Source organism: Oncorhynchus mykiss, chromosome Y, assembly GCF_013265735.2.
Source record: "Oncorhynchus mykiss isolate Arlee chromosome Y, USDA_OmykA_1.1, whole genome shotgun sequence".
NCBI lineage: Eukaryota > Metazoa > Chordata > Actinopteri > Salmoniformes > Salmonidae > Oncorhynchus > Oncorhynchus mykiss.
In genome coordinates, this window is record NC_048593.1 from 3,102,351 (window position 1) to 3,119,236 (window position 16,886).

The 16,886-nt window shown below is 44.9% G+C and overlaps 1 protein-coding gene across 2 annotated transcripts in view; it reads left to right on the forward strand.

Moving 5' to 3' along the window:
* The window catches only part of LOC110509521 (protein zer-1 homolog), a 54,324-nt gene that overhangs the window by 14,312 nt on the left and 23,126 nt on the right, over positions 1–16,886 (forward strand). For both annotated transcript variants that reach the window (XM_021590437.2, XM_021590436.2), the window contains exons 4-6: positions 10,847–11,292; positions 11,663–11,830; positions 14,652–14,766. In XM_021590437.2, coding sequence (XP_021446112.2) covers positions 10,847–11,292; positions 11,663–11,830; positions 14,652–14,766 — 729 coding nt within the window. The remainder of the gene's footprint in view (positions 1–10,846; positions 11,293–11,662; positions 11,831–14,651; positions 14,767–16,886) is intronic.

Sequence of the window (16,886 nt, forward strand, 5' to 3'; positions counted from 1 at the left end):
GGGACGTCGACACGAGCCTTATTATTAGTGAAAAACTAAACTAATATTTTCAACAGGAGTTTGATTTAGGCCACTGTCAATTCATCCATTTCGCAATACTGCTCCTTTCTGTTGGAGAATGAGCTAGCTTGCCTCTGCTGATGAAGATCTTGTGCAGTGCTTGTGGCTCAGGGGTTGAGTGGCGGCTGTCATAGCAGCTTCTTCGCTATGTAGAGGGACTATCGGCTAAGCCGATAGAGAAGGGCCGATAGACTAGAAAAGGCCAATATCGGGCCTGATATATTGGCTTGGCCAATTTATCGGTCGTTCTCTATTCCAAATGTCTCTAACGGTCCCCCCAGAGTGAGGATTCTAATGCGTGTGATGATAGAAGTAATTTACTGGATGCAGACATTTGCACATCTCCAGTCAGAACAGATCCTGCCTAAACGTTTTCCCCCTGGTGCCCGCTTTGCCTCATTGTTGTTTTCCTTACTAATAATTCCTGTGTGCCAAAGTGTCAAAGTAAGTGCATTATTACCTTGTCATCCAATTTCTGTATATCGTGTTATGTCATTTCTACTGTAGCACACCGTATTTATGTGTGTTCCTTTATAACTGCGGCCACACAAGGTACTGATTTCATAACTTCTATGGTGTTATACTCATTTGCGCTTATATAGTTACGTTTTTCTATTAGTTCTGTAAAACAATGTTAATGCTAATGGCATCAAATAAGTATTAGCTTGTGTTGTATCCTGAAGCTGCCCAGGCTGACCTTATCATGACCATAGCATTGGCCTGTATTTGGCCTACATAGCTCTGCCCTGCCCCCTTGTGGAGCTCTTCAATTATTATGTTACTTATAATATTGTTTTATTGCTATATCCTGATATTGTATTCTAATTGCTAATAAGTCCTCTTTTATTCTGTACTTTCAGAAACCACACACACACAGTATTGAACATAACTTGCCATCATAAGTGGAACTGGACATATTTTGTGCCGAAGATTGAAGACATCTTTTGTATGCTAGCAACATACTGTTTGGAGAGGGAGTAGGGAGTGGAGAGGATGATTAGGGAGTGGGGAAGTGGATAAGATATTGTCCATATAATTGAATAATGGAACTGTATTTAATTTATGTGAACTGTCTGTCCAATTACAAAAAAGGGGGCTTTGAACTCCAGACTGGGACTCATCAAAGCCAACAGCAGGGCCAGGAGGGATGAAATGGCTAGAGGTCTTCCAGCTACCGCCAACCTACTGTACTTCACCGACTGTTGATCTGCCTACATCACCACCAGCATCTTCAGAGGGACCTGGGACTTTGTCAGTGGGCTATGTGTCACACCCTGGTCAAAGTATTTTGTGTTTATCTTTATTTATTTGGTCAGGCCAGGGTGTGGCATGGGTTTTTGTATGTGGTGTGTATGTGTGGGGATTGTAGCTAGTGGGGTGTTCTAGCTAAGTCTATGGCTGTCTGAAGTGGTTCTCAATCAGAGGCAGGTGTTTATCGTTGTCTCTGATTGGGAACCATATTTAGGCAGCCATATTCTTTGAGTTTGTCGTGGGTGATTGTCCTTAGTGTCCTGATGTCATTGTTCTGTGTTAGGATACACAAGTATAGGCTGTTTCGGGTTTTGTTAAGTTTATTGTTTTGGTAGTGTTTGTGTTTAGTGTGTTAATTCATTAAACATGGATTGCAATAGACACGCCGCATTTTGGTCCGACTCTCCTTCTCATCAAGAAAACCGTTACAGAATCACCCACCACAAAGGGACCAAGCAGCGTGTCAACAGGCAAGAACAGCCCAAAGTGGAGTACAGTATGGACTATACTTCTTGGGAGGAGATAGACAGGTGGGCGGTCGACCCAGGGAGAGTGCCGGAGCCCGCCTGGGATTCGATGGAGCAGTGCGCGGAAGGATATAGGAGAATGGAGTTTGCGAAGCAAGCAAGGCGGCGCGGACGGAGGCCCCATAGTCAGCCCCAAAAATTTCTTGGGGGGGGGCTCAGGGAGAGTGTGGCAGAGTCAGGAGCCAGACCTGAGCCAACTCTCCCTGTTTATCGTGAGGAGCCAAGGAGGAGACCAGAGCCGGTGTTGGAGGTGAGCGAAACAGAGACTGTGAAGGAGTTAATGGGGAAATTGGAGGAGAGAGAAATGAGGGAGTTGCTGTGTTTGTGTTTTAAACATGGAATTCGCCCGACGGAGCGTGTCGGGGATTTGATGGCACCTGGGTCAGCGCTCCATACTCGTCCTGAGGTGCGTGTTAGTCGGCTGGTTAAGATGGTGCCAGTCTCACGTACCAGGCCTCCTGTGCACCTCCCTAGCCTTGCACGTCCTGTGCCAGCACCGCTCTCAAGATCTCCAGTACGCCTTCACGGTCTAACCCATCCTGTGCCACCTCCACACCCCAGCCCTCCGGTAGCAGCTCCCCGCACCAGGCTTCCTGTGCGTGTCCTCGGCCCAGTACCACCAGTGCCAGCACCACGCATCAGGCCTATAGTGCGCCTCGCCTGTCCAGCGCTGTCGGAGCCCTCCTCCTCTCCAGCGCTGTCGGAGTCTCCCGCCTGTTTAGCGCTGTTAGAGCCTTCCTTCTCTACAGCGCTGCCGGAGTCTCCCGCCTGTTCAGAGCTGCCAGTTAGCATAGAGCTGCCAGTTAGCATAGAGCTGCCAGTTAGCATAGAGCTGCCAGTTAGCATAGAGCTGCCAGTCTGCAAGGAGCTGCCAGTCTGTAAGGAGCTGCCAGTCTGCAAGGAGCCGCCAGAGCTGCCTGTCTGCAGGATGCCGCCAAAGCTGCCAGTCTGCAAGGAGCCGCCAGAGCTGCCAGTCTGCAAGGAGCCGCCAGAGCTGCCAGTTAGCATGGAGCAGCCAGGGCCGCCAGTCAGCATGGAGCAGCCAGGGCCGCCAGTCAGCATGGAGCAGCCAGGGCCGCCAGTCAGCATGGAGCAGCCAGGGCCGCCAGTCAGCATGGAGCAGCCAGTCAGCATGGAGCAGCCAGTCAGCATGGAGCAGCCAGAGCAGCCAGTCAGCATGGAGCAGCCAGAGCTGCCAGTCAGCATGGAGCAGCCAGTCAGCATGGAGCAGCCAGAGCTGCCAGTCAGCATGGAGCAGCCAGTCAGCATGGAGCAGCCAGAGCTGCCAGTCAGCATGGAGCAGCCAGTCAGCATGGAGCAGCCAGAGCTGCCAGTCATCATGGAGCAGCCAGTCAGCATGGAGCAGCCAGATCTGCCAGTCGACCAGACTCTTCCAGATCTGCCAGTCGACCAGACTCTTCCAGATCTGCCAGTCGACCAGACTCTCCCAGATCTGCCAGTCGACCAGACTCTTCCAGATCTGCCAGTCGACCAGACTCTTCCAGATCTGCCAGTCGACCAGACTCTTCCAGATCTGCCAGTCGACCAGACTCTTCCAGATCTGCCAGTCGACCAGACTCTTCCAGATCTGCCAGTCGACCAGACTCTTCCAGATCTGCCAGTCGACCAGACTCTTCCAGATCTGCCAGTCGACCAGACTCTTCCAGATCTGCCAGTCGACCAGACTCTTCCAGATCTGCCAGTCGACCAGACTCTTCCAGATCTGCCAGTCGACCAGACTCTTCCAGATCTGCCAGTCAGCCAGGATCTGCCGAAACCACCAGCCAGCCAGGTAGATTCATCAACCTGCCTGAGCTTCCTCTCACTCCTGAGCTTCCTCTCACTCCTGAGCTTCCCCTCAGTCCCGAGCTGCCTCAGTCCCGAGCTGCCCCTCAGTCCCGATCTGCTCCTCAGTCCAGTGGGGTTCTGGGTGAGGACTACTAGGCCATGGTCGGCGGCGAGGGTGGACTATCCAGGGACGCGAGGAGAAGGGACTAAGACATTGATTGAGTGGGGTCCACGTCCCGCACCGGAGCCGCCACCATGGACAGACGCCCACCCAGACCCTCCCTATTGTTTTGAGGTGCGTTCGGGAGTCCGCACCTTAGGGGGGGGGTTCTGTCACACCCTGGTCAAAGTATTTTGTGTTTATCTTTATTTATTTGGTCAGGCCAGGGTGTGGCATGGGTTTTTGTATGTGGTGTGTATGTGTGGGGATTGTAGCTAGTGGGGTGTTCTAGCTAAGTCTATGGCTGTCTGAAGTGGTTCTCAATCAGAGGCAGGTGTTTATCGTTGTCTCTGATTGGGAACCATATTTAGGCAGCCATATTCTTTGAGTTTGTCGTGGGTGATTGTCCTTAGTGTCCTGATGTCATTGTGCTGTGTTAGGATACACAAGTATAGGCTGTTTCAGGTTTTGTTAAGTTTATTGTTTTGGTAGTGTTTGTGTTTAGTGTGTTAATTCATTAAACATGGATTGCAATAGACACGCCGCATTTTGGTCCGACTCTCCTTCTCACCAAGAAAACCGTTACACTATGGGTCCTCAAATTCAGGATGCTCAATGGCCACAAACTTGGGGGGCAACTCCTCACTGTCAGAATCTCCCAAATTGCCGCATTTATGAGTTGTCTCCTTTTGAAAGACCTTGCTAATGCTACAGCTTAGCCAACTAGCTACATACATAAACAACAACACTGAATGGCTCCAAGTGAGTGTCGGGTGACATGATTGGCAGTCGGTGTGGTGATTAGGGTTGTCCCCGACAAAAAAACAAAAATGGATTGATCAAAAAAAATATATATATAGACACGCCCTATGTTTTAATTATAGCAACTAAATGTGGGCTACTGAGCTTGTCTGATTTTTTATTTATTTAATTAAGACAAATTACTAAAGAGGGAGCCAGAGATCAATATAGCCTAACTAGAAGAAAAAAACCTGTTCCCGGTACCGGAGTGCCAAGTCTAGGTCCAAGACGCTTCTAAACAGCTTCTACCCCCAAGCCATAAGACTCCTGAACAGGTATTTGCATTGCCCCCCCCCCCCCCCCCCCCCCCCCCCCTCTACACTGCTGCTACTCTCTGTTATTATCTATGCATAGGCACTTTAATAGCTCTACCTACATGTACATATTACCTCAATTACTTCGACACCAGTGCTCCCGCACATTGACTCTGTACCGTTACCCCCTGTATATAGCCTCCACATTGACTCTGTACTGGTACCCCCTGTATATAGCCTCCACATTGACTCTGTACCGGTACCCCCTGTATATAGCCTCCACATTGTGCTCTTTAATTATTTGTTATTCTTATCTCTTACTTTTTTGGGGGGTATTTCCTTAAAACTGCGTTGTTGGTTAAGGGCTTGTAAGTAAACATTTCACTGTAAGGTCTACTACACCTGTTGTATTTGACGCATGTGACAAATACAATTTGATTTGATTTACACTTCAGCTATTACAGCAACTGAAATGACTGCAACACTTAACAAAGAGCATTGTATTTTTGGACAAATCATTCCCCAAACGCCAACTACATTTTGTAATAAATTATGTGGAAATTGAGCAAGTTGAGGTGACTAAACTGCTTGGTATAACCCTGGGTGTAAACTGTCATGGTCAAAACATATTGATACAACAGCAGCTAAGATGTGGAGAAGTCTGTCCATAATAAAGCGCTCCTCTGCCTTCTTAACAACACTATCAACAAGGCAGGTCCTACAGGCTCTAGTTTTGTCACACCTGGACTATCAGCCGTGTGGTCAGGTGCCAAAAAGAGAGACTTACAAAAATTGCAATTGGCTCAGAACAGTGCGGCACGGCTGTCGCTTGGATGAACACAGAGAGCTAACGTTAATATCAAATTTATTTATATAGCCCTTCGTACATCAGCTGATATCTCAAAGTGCTGTACAGAAACCCAGCCTAAAACCCCAAACAGCAAGCAATGCAGGTGTAGAAGCACGGTGGCTAGGAAAAACTCCCTAGAAAGGCCAAAACCTAGGAAGAAACCTAGAGAGGAACCAGGCTATGTGGGGTGGCCAGTCCTCTTCTGGCTGTGCCGGGTGGAGATTATAACAAAACATGGTCAAGATGTTCAAATGTTCATAAATGACCAACATGGTCGAATAATAATAAGGCAGAATAGTTGAAACTGGAGCAGCAGCACAGTCAGGTGGACTGGGGACAGCAAGGAGTCATCATGTCAGGTATTCCTGGGGCATGGTCCTAGGGCTCAGGTCCTCCGAGAGAGAGAAAGAAAGAGAGAATTAGAGAGAGCATATGTGGGATGGCCAGTCCTCTTCTGGCTGTGCCGGGTGGAGATTATAACAGAACATGGCCAAGATGTTCAAATGTTCATAAATGACCAGCATGGTTGAATAATACTAAGGCAGAACAGTTGAAACTGGAGCAGCAGCACAGCCAGGTGGACTGGGGACAGCAAGGAGTCATCATGTCAGGTAGTCCTGGGGCATGGTCCTAGGGCTCAGGTCCTCCGAGAGAGAGAAAGAGAGAAGGAGAGAATTAGAGAACGCACACTTAGATTCACACAGGACACCAAATAGGACAGGAGAAGTACTCCAGATATAACAAACTGACCCTAGCCCCCCGACACATAAACTACTGCAGCATAAATACTGGAGGCTGAGACAGGAGGGGTCAGGAGACACTGTGGCCCACTCCGAGGACACCCCCGGACAGGGCCAATAATAATAATATGCATGTCCATCTCTCCTGGCTCAAAGTGGAGGAGAGATTGATTTAATCACTACTTGTATTTGGGAGAGGTATTGACATGTTGAATGCACCGAGCTGTCTGTTTAAACGACTAGCACGCAGCTCAGACACCCATGCATACCCCATAAGACATGCCACCAGAAGTCTCTTCACAGTCCCCAAAGTCCAGAACAGACTATGGGAGGCGCACAGCACTACATAGAGCCATGACTACATGGAACTCTATTCCATATCAAGTAACTGTTGCAAGCAGTACAATTAGATTTAAAATCCAGATAAAAATACACCTTATGGAACAGCGGGGACTGTGAAGTAACACAAACATAGGCACAGACACATACATACATACACATACCATACGCTTGTAGATATACGGTAGTGGAGTATGTGTCTGAGGGCACACATTTAGTGTGTTGTGAATTATGTAATGAAGGTATTGTAATGTTTTAAAATGTTTATATTTGCCTGGTCTATGCGCTCGTTGCACTCATCCTCTGCTTGCGGGACCCATCCGCTGCGCTTTCTCAACAGTGTTTGCTTGCTCAATGATGCTTCATCTTGCTCGACAGCGCCATCTTGCTTCGGTTCGAGGCTGATTTGATGCCATAAAATAAAATATACACATTAAACGACACATCCATATATGTAGATACAGTGGGGCAAAAAAGTATTTAGTCAGCCACCAATTGTGCAAGTTCTCCCACTTAAAAAGATGAGATAGGCCTGTTATTTTCATCATAGGTACACTTCAACTATGACAGACAAAATGAGGGAAACAAATCCAGAAAATCACATTGTAGGATTTTGAATGAATTTATTTGCAAATTATGGTGGAAAATAAATATTTGGTCAATAACAAGTTTATCTCAATAAATCACCACCTTTGTGGAGAGGGAGGACATGGTCTGTCTTTCAAACCCTGGGGAAAGCACCCGAGATTATCGTCGGATAAAAAAATGTCAATGACTCTACAATCAGGGGAGCAGAAAGCTGCAGCATGAAAGGATCAAATAAAAAGTCTGCAGAGATAAAATGTTGACTAAAAGCATCACATTTTTCTCAGTAATGATGCGAGAGTCTGACACAACTTGCTTAGTCAGGAAAGGCATTTCCATGCCTCAGTGCGTTAACTGTTTTCCCAAATTTAGACGGATCATTTTCTTAAATGACGAAGTACATCTATTTCTCTGAAACACTGCCAATCAGCTATCGAGTCAGTTTTTCTAGCCTTGGCCCAGGCCTGATTTTTTGCATCATAATGAGATCTGAAAGTTCTATAGAGAACCAATGAATTGTTCTATTTTTAAATTCGAGGGTGTTTAAAGGTGGTGCGTTTGTCTGCCAGAGATCAAAACAGATTAAGTTCTAGAGCCAATTCAGGGTCCGGCATGCAGCTGATAAAGGAAAGCTCAGAGTAAAAAAATAAATAAATAAACATTATGCAAGGAACAATGTTTTTCTGTTTGGTATCTTGAATACATACAATAGGACAGTGATCACTGATGTCTTTAGCAAAGACACCACTCAATAAGTACTTGTGGAGGCAAATAAGTACTTGTTTGTCAAAATTAGTGAGGAGTTTGATGGGTTTCTTACATTCATCTAAGTTAGGTTAAAGCCAAGACGAACAAATATTCTTCAAATGATCAGAGGCTGGGGTAAAACAATCCAGGTTAAAATCTCCTAAAATAATGAATTCAGATGACAGAAATGCTTTAAATATTCAGAAATATTATCAACAGCATCTGTTAATGCAGCAGGGGGGTGGGAAATCCCTGCTACAAACACATGCGTATAACCTATAACCAAACACCCACACTTTTTGAGTAAAGAGACACTTATAGATCAGGATGCCACATCAAGCATCCAGACATCAAGAAGATCCATCTTTGACATCAAGCTTTGCACGTTTACGTTCAACAGCCTAAGCCCTCTACGTGTTTTGAAAACCTAGCTGGTCTCCATATTTGTGAAATTCACAATAGAACTAATAGCACTTGTTTAGAGAACCACTAGCTGCTGGATTGGCAAAGGTATTCTGGATTGACAAAGGTATTCTGGATTGACAAAGGTATTCTGGATTGGCAAAGGTATTCTGGATTGACAAAGGTATTCGAGATTGACAAAGGTATTCTGGATTGACAGACATTCAGGGGAGTTACAGAAACATAAATGAGGGAACTTTGCTGCACCTCTGCGGGACATAACGTGCTTTTCATATCTGCTGTTGCTAATTATAATAGGGAGGACTGGAGCACGAACAGACCCGGACCATCAGTGTCTAAAACAGTTTGCAATGTTGCTGGAACCCCTTTGGTTAGGTGAATCCTGTCTCTTTCTCCACTGTTGTCTTTATTTGGAAGTTCAGCTACAGGTGTTAACAGGCTAATGGAGTAGTGTTTCCACTGCTTAAATTGACAGTAGCACAACTGAGCAGGGTCAAGGCTGGAAGGTCTCGGTTCACAAACCCCTTAATGTCCGACAGCGTTAGTTCACCTGGTACTGTAAGGCTAGACTTGATAATTGATACCAAAGGGTTTTGTCTTGTACAGTACAGTTTTCTTGTACAGAAGGGAAATTCATAACATGACACAACTCAAAAAGGTCATAAGCCCATTTTCAAATTGCCCCTATATAATTAAACCAATCAAATTGCGGCCTTATAATTCAACCATTCTGGGACTTTCAAATCTTCGTGAGGGATCAAGTGGGGTTATGATCCTGAAATGCCATATTTACATAAGTATTCAGACCCTTTACTCACTACTTTGTTGAAGCACCATTGGCAGCGATTTACAGCCTTGAGTCTTCTTGGGTATGATGCTACAAGCTTGGCACACCTGTATTTGTGGACTTCCTCTCATTCTTCTCTGCAGATCCTCTCAAGCTCTGTCAGTATAGATGGGGAGCGACACTGCACAGCTATTTTTTGGTCTCTCCAGAGATGTTCAATCGGGTTCAAGTCCGGGCTCTGACTGGGCTTCTCAAGGATATTCAGAGACTTGTCCCGAAGCCACTCCTGCGTTGTCTTGGCTGTGTGATTAGGGTCGTTGTCCTGTTGGAAGGTGAACGTTCGGCCCAGTCTGAGGTCCTGAGCACTCTGGAGCAGGTTTTCATCAAGGATCTCTCTCTACTTTTCTCCGTTCATCTTTGCCTCGATCCTGACTAGTCTTTCAGTCCTTGCCGCTGAAAAACATATCCACAGCATGATGCTGCCACCACCATGCTTTACCGTAGGGATGGTACCAGGTTTCCTCCAGACATGGCGCTTGGCATTCCGGCCAAAGACTTCATCTTGGTTTCATCAGACCTTTTGTTTCTCGTTGTCTGAGAGTCTTTAGGTGCCTTTTGGCAAACTCCAAGTGGGCTGTCATGTACAGTACCTTTTACTGAGGAGTGACTTCCACCTGGCCACTCTACCATAAATCGCTGATTGGTGGAGTGCTGCAGAGATGGTTGTCCTTCCGGAAGGTTTTCTCATCTCCACAGAGGAACTCTGGAGCTCTGTTAGTGACCATTGGGTTCTTGGTCACCTCCCTGACCAAGGTCCTTCTCCCCCGATTGCTCAGTTTCCAAACTTCTTCCATTTAAGAATGATGGAGGCCACTGTGTTCTTGGGCACCTTCAGTGCTGCATACATTTTTGGTACCATTCTTCAGATCTGTGCCTCTACACAATCCTGTCTCAGAGCTCTACGCGCAATTCCTTTGACCTCATGGCTTGGTTTTTGATGACATGCGCTGCCAACTGTGGGACCTTATATAGACATTTGTGTGCCTTTCCAAATCTTGTCCAATCAATTGAATTTACAACAGGTAGACTCCAATCAAATTGTAGAAACATCTCAAGGATGATCAATGGAAACAGGATGCACCCGAGCTAAATTTAGAGTCTCGTAGCAAAGGGTCTGAATACTTATCTAAATAAGGTATTTCTGTTTTTATTTTAATATATTTGCAAAAAATGTCTAAACCTGTTTTCGCTTGTCATTATGGGGTATTGTGTGTAGATTGATGACACATTTTTTTTATTTAATCCATTTTAGAATAAAGCTGTAACGTAACAATGTGGAAAAAGTAAAGTGGTCTGAATGCTTTCCGAATGCACTGTATAAATAATTATACCTGCAGCCTTTAGGTAAAGTGTTACCAAAACAGGTCAATGTTGCCTTTCTACATGACCAATTCAGGAAACATAGGCTAAGCAATGAAACAGTGACATTCAACGTTTGTTTTGAACTAACACAGCCACTCTTCGCCCCAACCAGGACTTGATAGAGCTCCACCTCACCAACTGCAACAACCTATCAGCTCACAGCCTCAGGACTTTAACCAGATTCCGCCAGACCCTGGTCTCCCTCAGCCTGTTCGGCTGCAGCCGCATCTTCTATCGCAAGGGTGGTGCCCCACTGGCATGCGACGAAGAAGAGGAGGAAGAGAGGCCAGCCTCCAAACAGGCACCGGAGACAGACTTCAGCTTCCAGGGCTTCAACCGGCTGCGGCTGCTCAACCTCGGGGGTCTGCCTGAGGAGGTGGACGCTGAGGCTCTGCTCAAGCCCCTGCCGGCCCTCACCTCCCTAGACCTGTCCGGGGTGCCGCTGCCCAAGGCTGCCTTCCTGGCCCACTGGAAGGAGAGGCTGGCCTCGCTAGTGCTCTACAATGTGGACCTCTCCGAGGAGCTAATCAACACGGTGGTGGAGCTGGGACACCTCAGGTGAGCTGGGAAGGGTGAGGTAAAGGGTTTATTCTTGAGAACGGCCTCAAAATGGTTTATTTTTCGGGCACCTTGGTTCTGGGATAACCATCAGAATTTGCTTGATTTAGAGAGTTCAAGTTGAGAGTTCAAGATATGCTGCAGAATACTGTGTGTGTCATTGTTTGTTTTAAGTCCTAGATCATGGCTAGGTGATGATTATAGATGTAGGGTTTTGGTCAATAATTAATCAACAAGAACTGTTCATCATGATGAATTTATTATCTTGAACTCTCAGCTTCTCAAATTGAATGATCTAAATCAAGCAAAGATCACTAGTTGTGCAGTAGACTTGTAAAACATTTTGTACCCTTCTTTCTATGTTCCCTAGGCACCTGGATATCTCTAGAGAGCGCAATTCCAAGTTCAAGATGACCCGTAAGATCCTGACGGCCATTGTGCAGGGCCTAGTCAACCTGGTGTCACTGGACATCTCAGGTCATATCATGCTGGACAACTGCACAGTCCCACACTTCGAGGAGGCCATGGGACGTCCAAGGTGAGTTGCTTCTATGACACTAGCTTATAAACTCAACAAAAAAAGGAACATCCTCTCACTGTCAACTGCGTTTATTTTCAGCAAACTTAACATGTGTAAATATTTGTATGAACATAACAAGATTCAATAACTGAGACATAAACTGAACAAGTTCCACAGACATGTGACTAACAGAAATTGAATAATGTGTCCCTGAACAAAGGGGGGGTCAAAGTCAAAAGTAATGGTCAGTATCTGGTGTGGCCACCAGCTGCATTAAATACTGCAGTGCATCGCCTCCTCATGGACTGCACCAGATTTGCCAGTTCTTGTTGTGAGACGTTACCCCACTCTTCCACCAAGGCACCTGCAACTTCCCGGACATTTTTTGGGGGAATGGCTCTAGCCCTCACCCTCCGATCCAACAGGTTCCAGATGTGCTCAATGGGATTGAGATCTGTGCTCTTCACTGGCCATGGCAGAACACTGACATTCCTGTCTTGCAGGAAATCGCACACAGAACTAGCAGTATGGCTGGCGGCATTGTCATGCTGGAGGGTCATGTCAGGATGAGCCTGCAGGAAGGGTACCACATGAGGGAGGAGGATGTCTTCCCTGTAACACACAGCGTTGAGATTGCCTGCAATGACAACAAGCTCAGTCCGATGATGCTATGAATCACCACCCATACCATGACAGACCCTCGGTGTAATGCTCATTCCTTCAACGAAAAACTTGAATCCGACCTTCACCCCCGATGAGAAAGCCGCGACTCATCAGTGAAGAGCACTTTTTGCCAGTCCTGTCTGTTCCAGTGACGGTGGGTTTGTGCCCATAGGCAATGTTGTTGCTGTTGACGACCTGCCTTATAACAGGTGCATGTTCATTATTTGTTTATGGTTCTTTGATAAGCATGGGAAACAGTGTTTAAACCCTTTACAATGAAGATCTGGGAAGTTATTTGGATTTTTACTAATTATCTTTGAAAGACAGGGTTCTGAAAAAGGGATCTTAATTTTTTTGCTGAGTTTAGATGACTCGCAAAGCATCTACATTTGAAGTCTGAAGTTTACATACACCTTAGCCAAATACATTTAAACTCTGTTTTTCACAATTCCTGACATTTAATCCGAGTAAAAATTCCCTGTCTTAGGTCAGTTAGCTTTATTTTATCACCACTTCATTTAAAGAATGTGAAATGTCAGAAGAATAGTAGAGAGAGTGATTTATTTCAGCTTTTATTTATTTCATCACATTCCCAGTGGGTCAGAAGTTTACATACACTCAATTAGTATTTGGTAGCATTGCCTTTAAATTGTTGAACTTGGGTCAAACTTTTTGGGAAGCCTTCCACAAGCTTCCAATAATAAGTTGGGTGAATCTTGGCCCATTCCTCCTGACAGAGCTGGTGTAACTGACTCAGGTTTTTAGGCCTCCTTGCTTGCACATGCTTTTTCAGTTCTGCCCACAAATGTTCTATAGGATTGAGGTCAAGGCTTTGTGATGGCAACTCCAATACCTTAACTTTGTTGTCCTTAAGCCATTTTGCCACAACTTTGGAAGTATGCTTGGGGCATTGTCCATTTGGAAGACCCATTTGCGACCAAGCTTTAACTCCCTGACTGATGTCTTGAGATGTTGCTTCAATATACTCACATAATTTTCCTACCTCATGATGCCATCTATTTTGTGAAGTACATCAGTCCCTCCTGCAGCAAATCACCCCCACAACATGATGCTGTCACCCCCGTGCTTCACCGTTGGGATGGTGTTCTTCTGCTTGCAAGCCCCCCCTTTCTCCTCCAAACATAACGATGGTCATTATGGCCAAACAGTTCTATTTTTGTTTCATCAGACCAGAGGACATTTCCCCAAAAAGTACAATCTTTGTCCCCATGTGCAGTTGCAAACCGTAGTCTGGCTTTTTTATGGCGGTTTTAGAGCAGTGGCTTCTTCCTTTCTGAGCGGCCTTTCAGGTTATGTCGATATAGGACTCATTTTTACTGTGGATATAGATACTTTTGTACCTGTTTCCTCCAGCATCTTCACAAGGTCCTTTGCTGTTGTTCTGGGATTGATTTGCACTCTTCGCACCAAAATACGTTCATCTCTAGGAGACAGAACGCATCTCCTTCCTGAGCGGTATGATGGCTGCGTGGTCCCATGGTGGTAATACTTGTATACTATTGTTTGTACAGATGAACGTGCTCCCAAGGATGAACCAGACTTGTGGAGGCCTACAATTTTTTTTCTGAAGTCTTGGCTGATTTATTTTGATTTCCCCATGTCAAGCAAAGAGGCACTGAGTTTGAAGGTAGGCCTTGAAATACATCCACAGGTACACCTCCAATTGACTCAAATTATGTCAATTAGCCTATCAGAAGCTTCTAAAGCCATGACATAATTTTCTGGAATTTTCCAAGCTGTTTAAAGGCACAGTCAACTTAGTGTATGTAAACTTCTGACACACTGGAATTGTGATACAGTGAATTATAAGTGAAATAATCTGTCTGTAAACAGTTGTTGGAAAAATGACTTGTGTCATGCACAAAGTAGATGCACTAACCGACTTCCCAAAACTATAGTTTGTTAACAAGAAATTTGTGGAGTGGTTGAAAAACAAGTTTTAATGATCCCAGCCTAAGTGTATGTATGTAACTTCCGACTGCGTGCGTGCGTGTATGTATGAGTTTATGTATGAAGAGTTTATGTTTGCTCTATGGTCATGTGGATTTCAGCATCATCCTTTGTCATGTAAGTAGTAGGACTAGTTGATGTATTCTCTGTACGTTTTCCATGTTATGTAAGTGTGACAGACTCATGTATTTTTTTTCTTTTTTAGTATCGAGCCCTGCAAGAGCAGCATCTACCCTTTCCAGGAGCTAAAGAGGCCTCTGCAGTTTCTGGGGCTCTACAACACCACCCTTTGTAATGTGACACACATCCCTGCTTACAAGGTAAAGTTTGACCAACTCCGGTCCTGGAGAACTGCTGGGTGCGTAGGCTTTTGCTCCAGCTCATCACTAGCACCCCTAATTCAAATATTTTCTTATCAAGGTCTTTGTTCAGGTCCATGATTAGCCAAATTAGCTGTGTTACTACAGAGCTGGAACAAATGCTAGAGCAGGGTTGAACCAAAAACCTGCACATCCAGTCAGTCTCTAAGAGGCTACAACAGGGTGGGATTCATTCAGCATCAAACAGAAGACAACTGACTGAAATAGGAAACAACTACCTGATATTGCCCAATAAGAAACATTTTTTTTCTCTTTCCATTGCAAAACGTTTTTCCATAGTGTGCGCTAATGAATACCACCCTGGTGTATATGTATGTTTGTATGATCAGAGGAGGCTGGTGAGGGGAGAACGGCTCATAATAATGGCTGAAATGGAATGGTAAAACATGGAAACCATGTATGTATGTACGTACGTACGTACACTTGCCTCCGTATGTATTTGAGCCTAAAGTCTACCACAGAATGAGTCATAATACCCATAAAACCTAGTGGTCAAAGAAATGGTTCCAATTTGTTTTTCCACCATTCGTTTTTCCAATAGGGGATTGTAGAAACACTTCAAATATGGTCTGTGTTTCGTGTAGGTGTGACGTTTTGGTAACTGTGTACATCCCTCTTGGACAAGTTGACTTTTAGCAATATATTTACCCCCCAAAAATGAAATGCTAATTAGCTGCTAATGTGGCTATCATAAAGAACTACAAATGCCATGATGATATGGACTAGACTGCTGAATCAAGACAAAGGTAATAATCTCTTGATTAACTATCTGTTAGCTAAATGTTGTAAATAATAAATTGGCTACATTTCTTAAAATGGACAATTCTGTGAACTGTCTTGTGCAAGTTTTATGTGTTTTATATGCCAGGGTATGTCATGCCAGGGTAAGACTTCACAAAACACAGCCCTTATTTTAAGTGTTTCTAAAATAGGTATAGTATATAGGTCTATGGAGCAGGCAGCTACACTGTCAAACTAAAAAGTCTCCAAACACCATGACTGTGTAATGTATGGAATATTTGAGGGTGTTTTCATATACACTATATATACACAGAAGTATGTGGACATCCCTTCAAATTAGTGGATTCGGCAATTTCAAATAAAATCGAGCACACAACCATGCAATCTCCATAGACAAACATTGGCGTAGAATGGCCCGTACTGAAGAGCTCAGTGATTTTCACCTGGCACCGTCATAGGATGCCACCTTTCCAAGAAGTCAGTTCGTCAAGTTTCTGCCCTACTAAAGCTGCCCTGGTCAACTGTAAGTGCTGAGCTTCATGAAATGGGTTACCATGGCCGAGCAACCGCACACAAGCCTAAGATCACTATGAGCAATGCAAATGCAGGTCCATACAGAAATTGTTTGTCGAGATCGGTGTGGAAGAACTTGACTGACCTGCACCGGTCCCTGACCTCAAACCCATCAAACACCTTTGGGATGAATTAGAACGCCCACTAATCGCCCAGCATCAGTGCCTGACCTCACTAATGCTTTTGTGACTGAATGGAAGCAAGTCCCCGCAACAATGTTCCAACATCTAGTGGACAGCCTTCCCAGAAGTGTGGAGACTGTTATAGCAGCAAATGGAGGACCAATTCCATATCAACTTCATATTAACCCATGATTTTGGAATGAGATGTTTGACGAACAGATGTCCACATACATTTAGTCATGTGGTTTATTTAGCAGATGTTATTGCGGGTGTAGCAAAATCAACAATAACTCTTGAACCATTCAAGCTAGAGACACCAAACCAACTTTCTCATGTTCAGGCTATCCTAACATCAAATTCTAGAACGTGTATCAACTATAACGATATACATTTTATATACATTTGCATTACATAACCCACCAACATTGTCTGGAACCGTTCAAGCTATGGCACCAAACAAAGTTTCACATGTTCAGGCAATCCTATCAATCGATCCCTCACAAGCTAGCATGCGCACCAGATTTTATTCAGGAAATGTACTTCTAGTTTTAACCATGTTCATATTTTGGGTTCTGATGGGGTAGGACAGTTGAACAAGCTCATGAGGCATGCATAAGTTATATT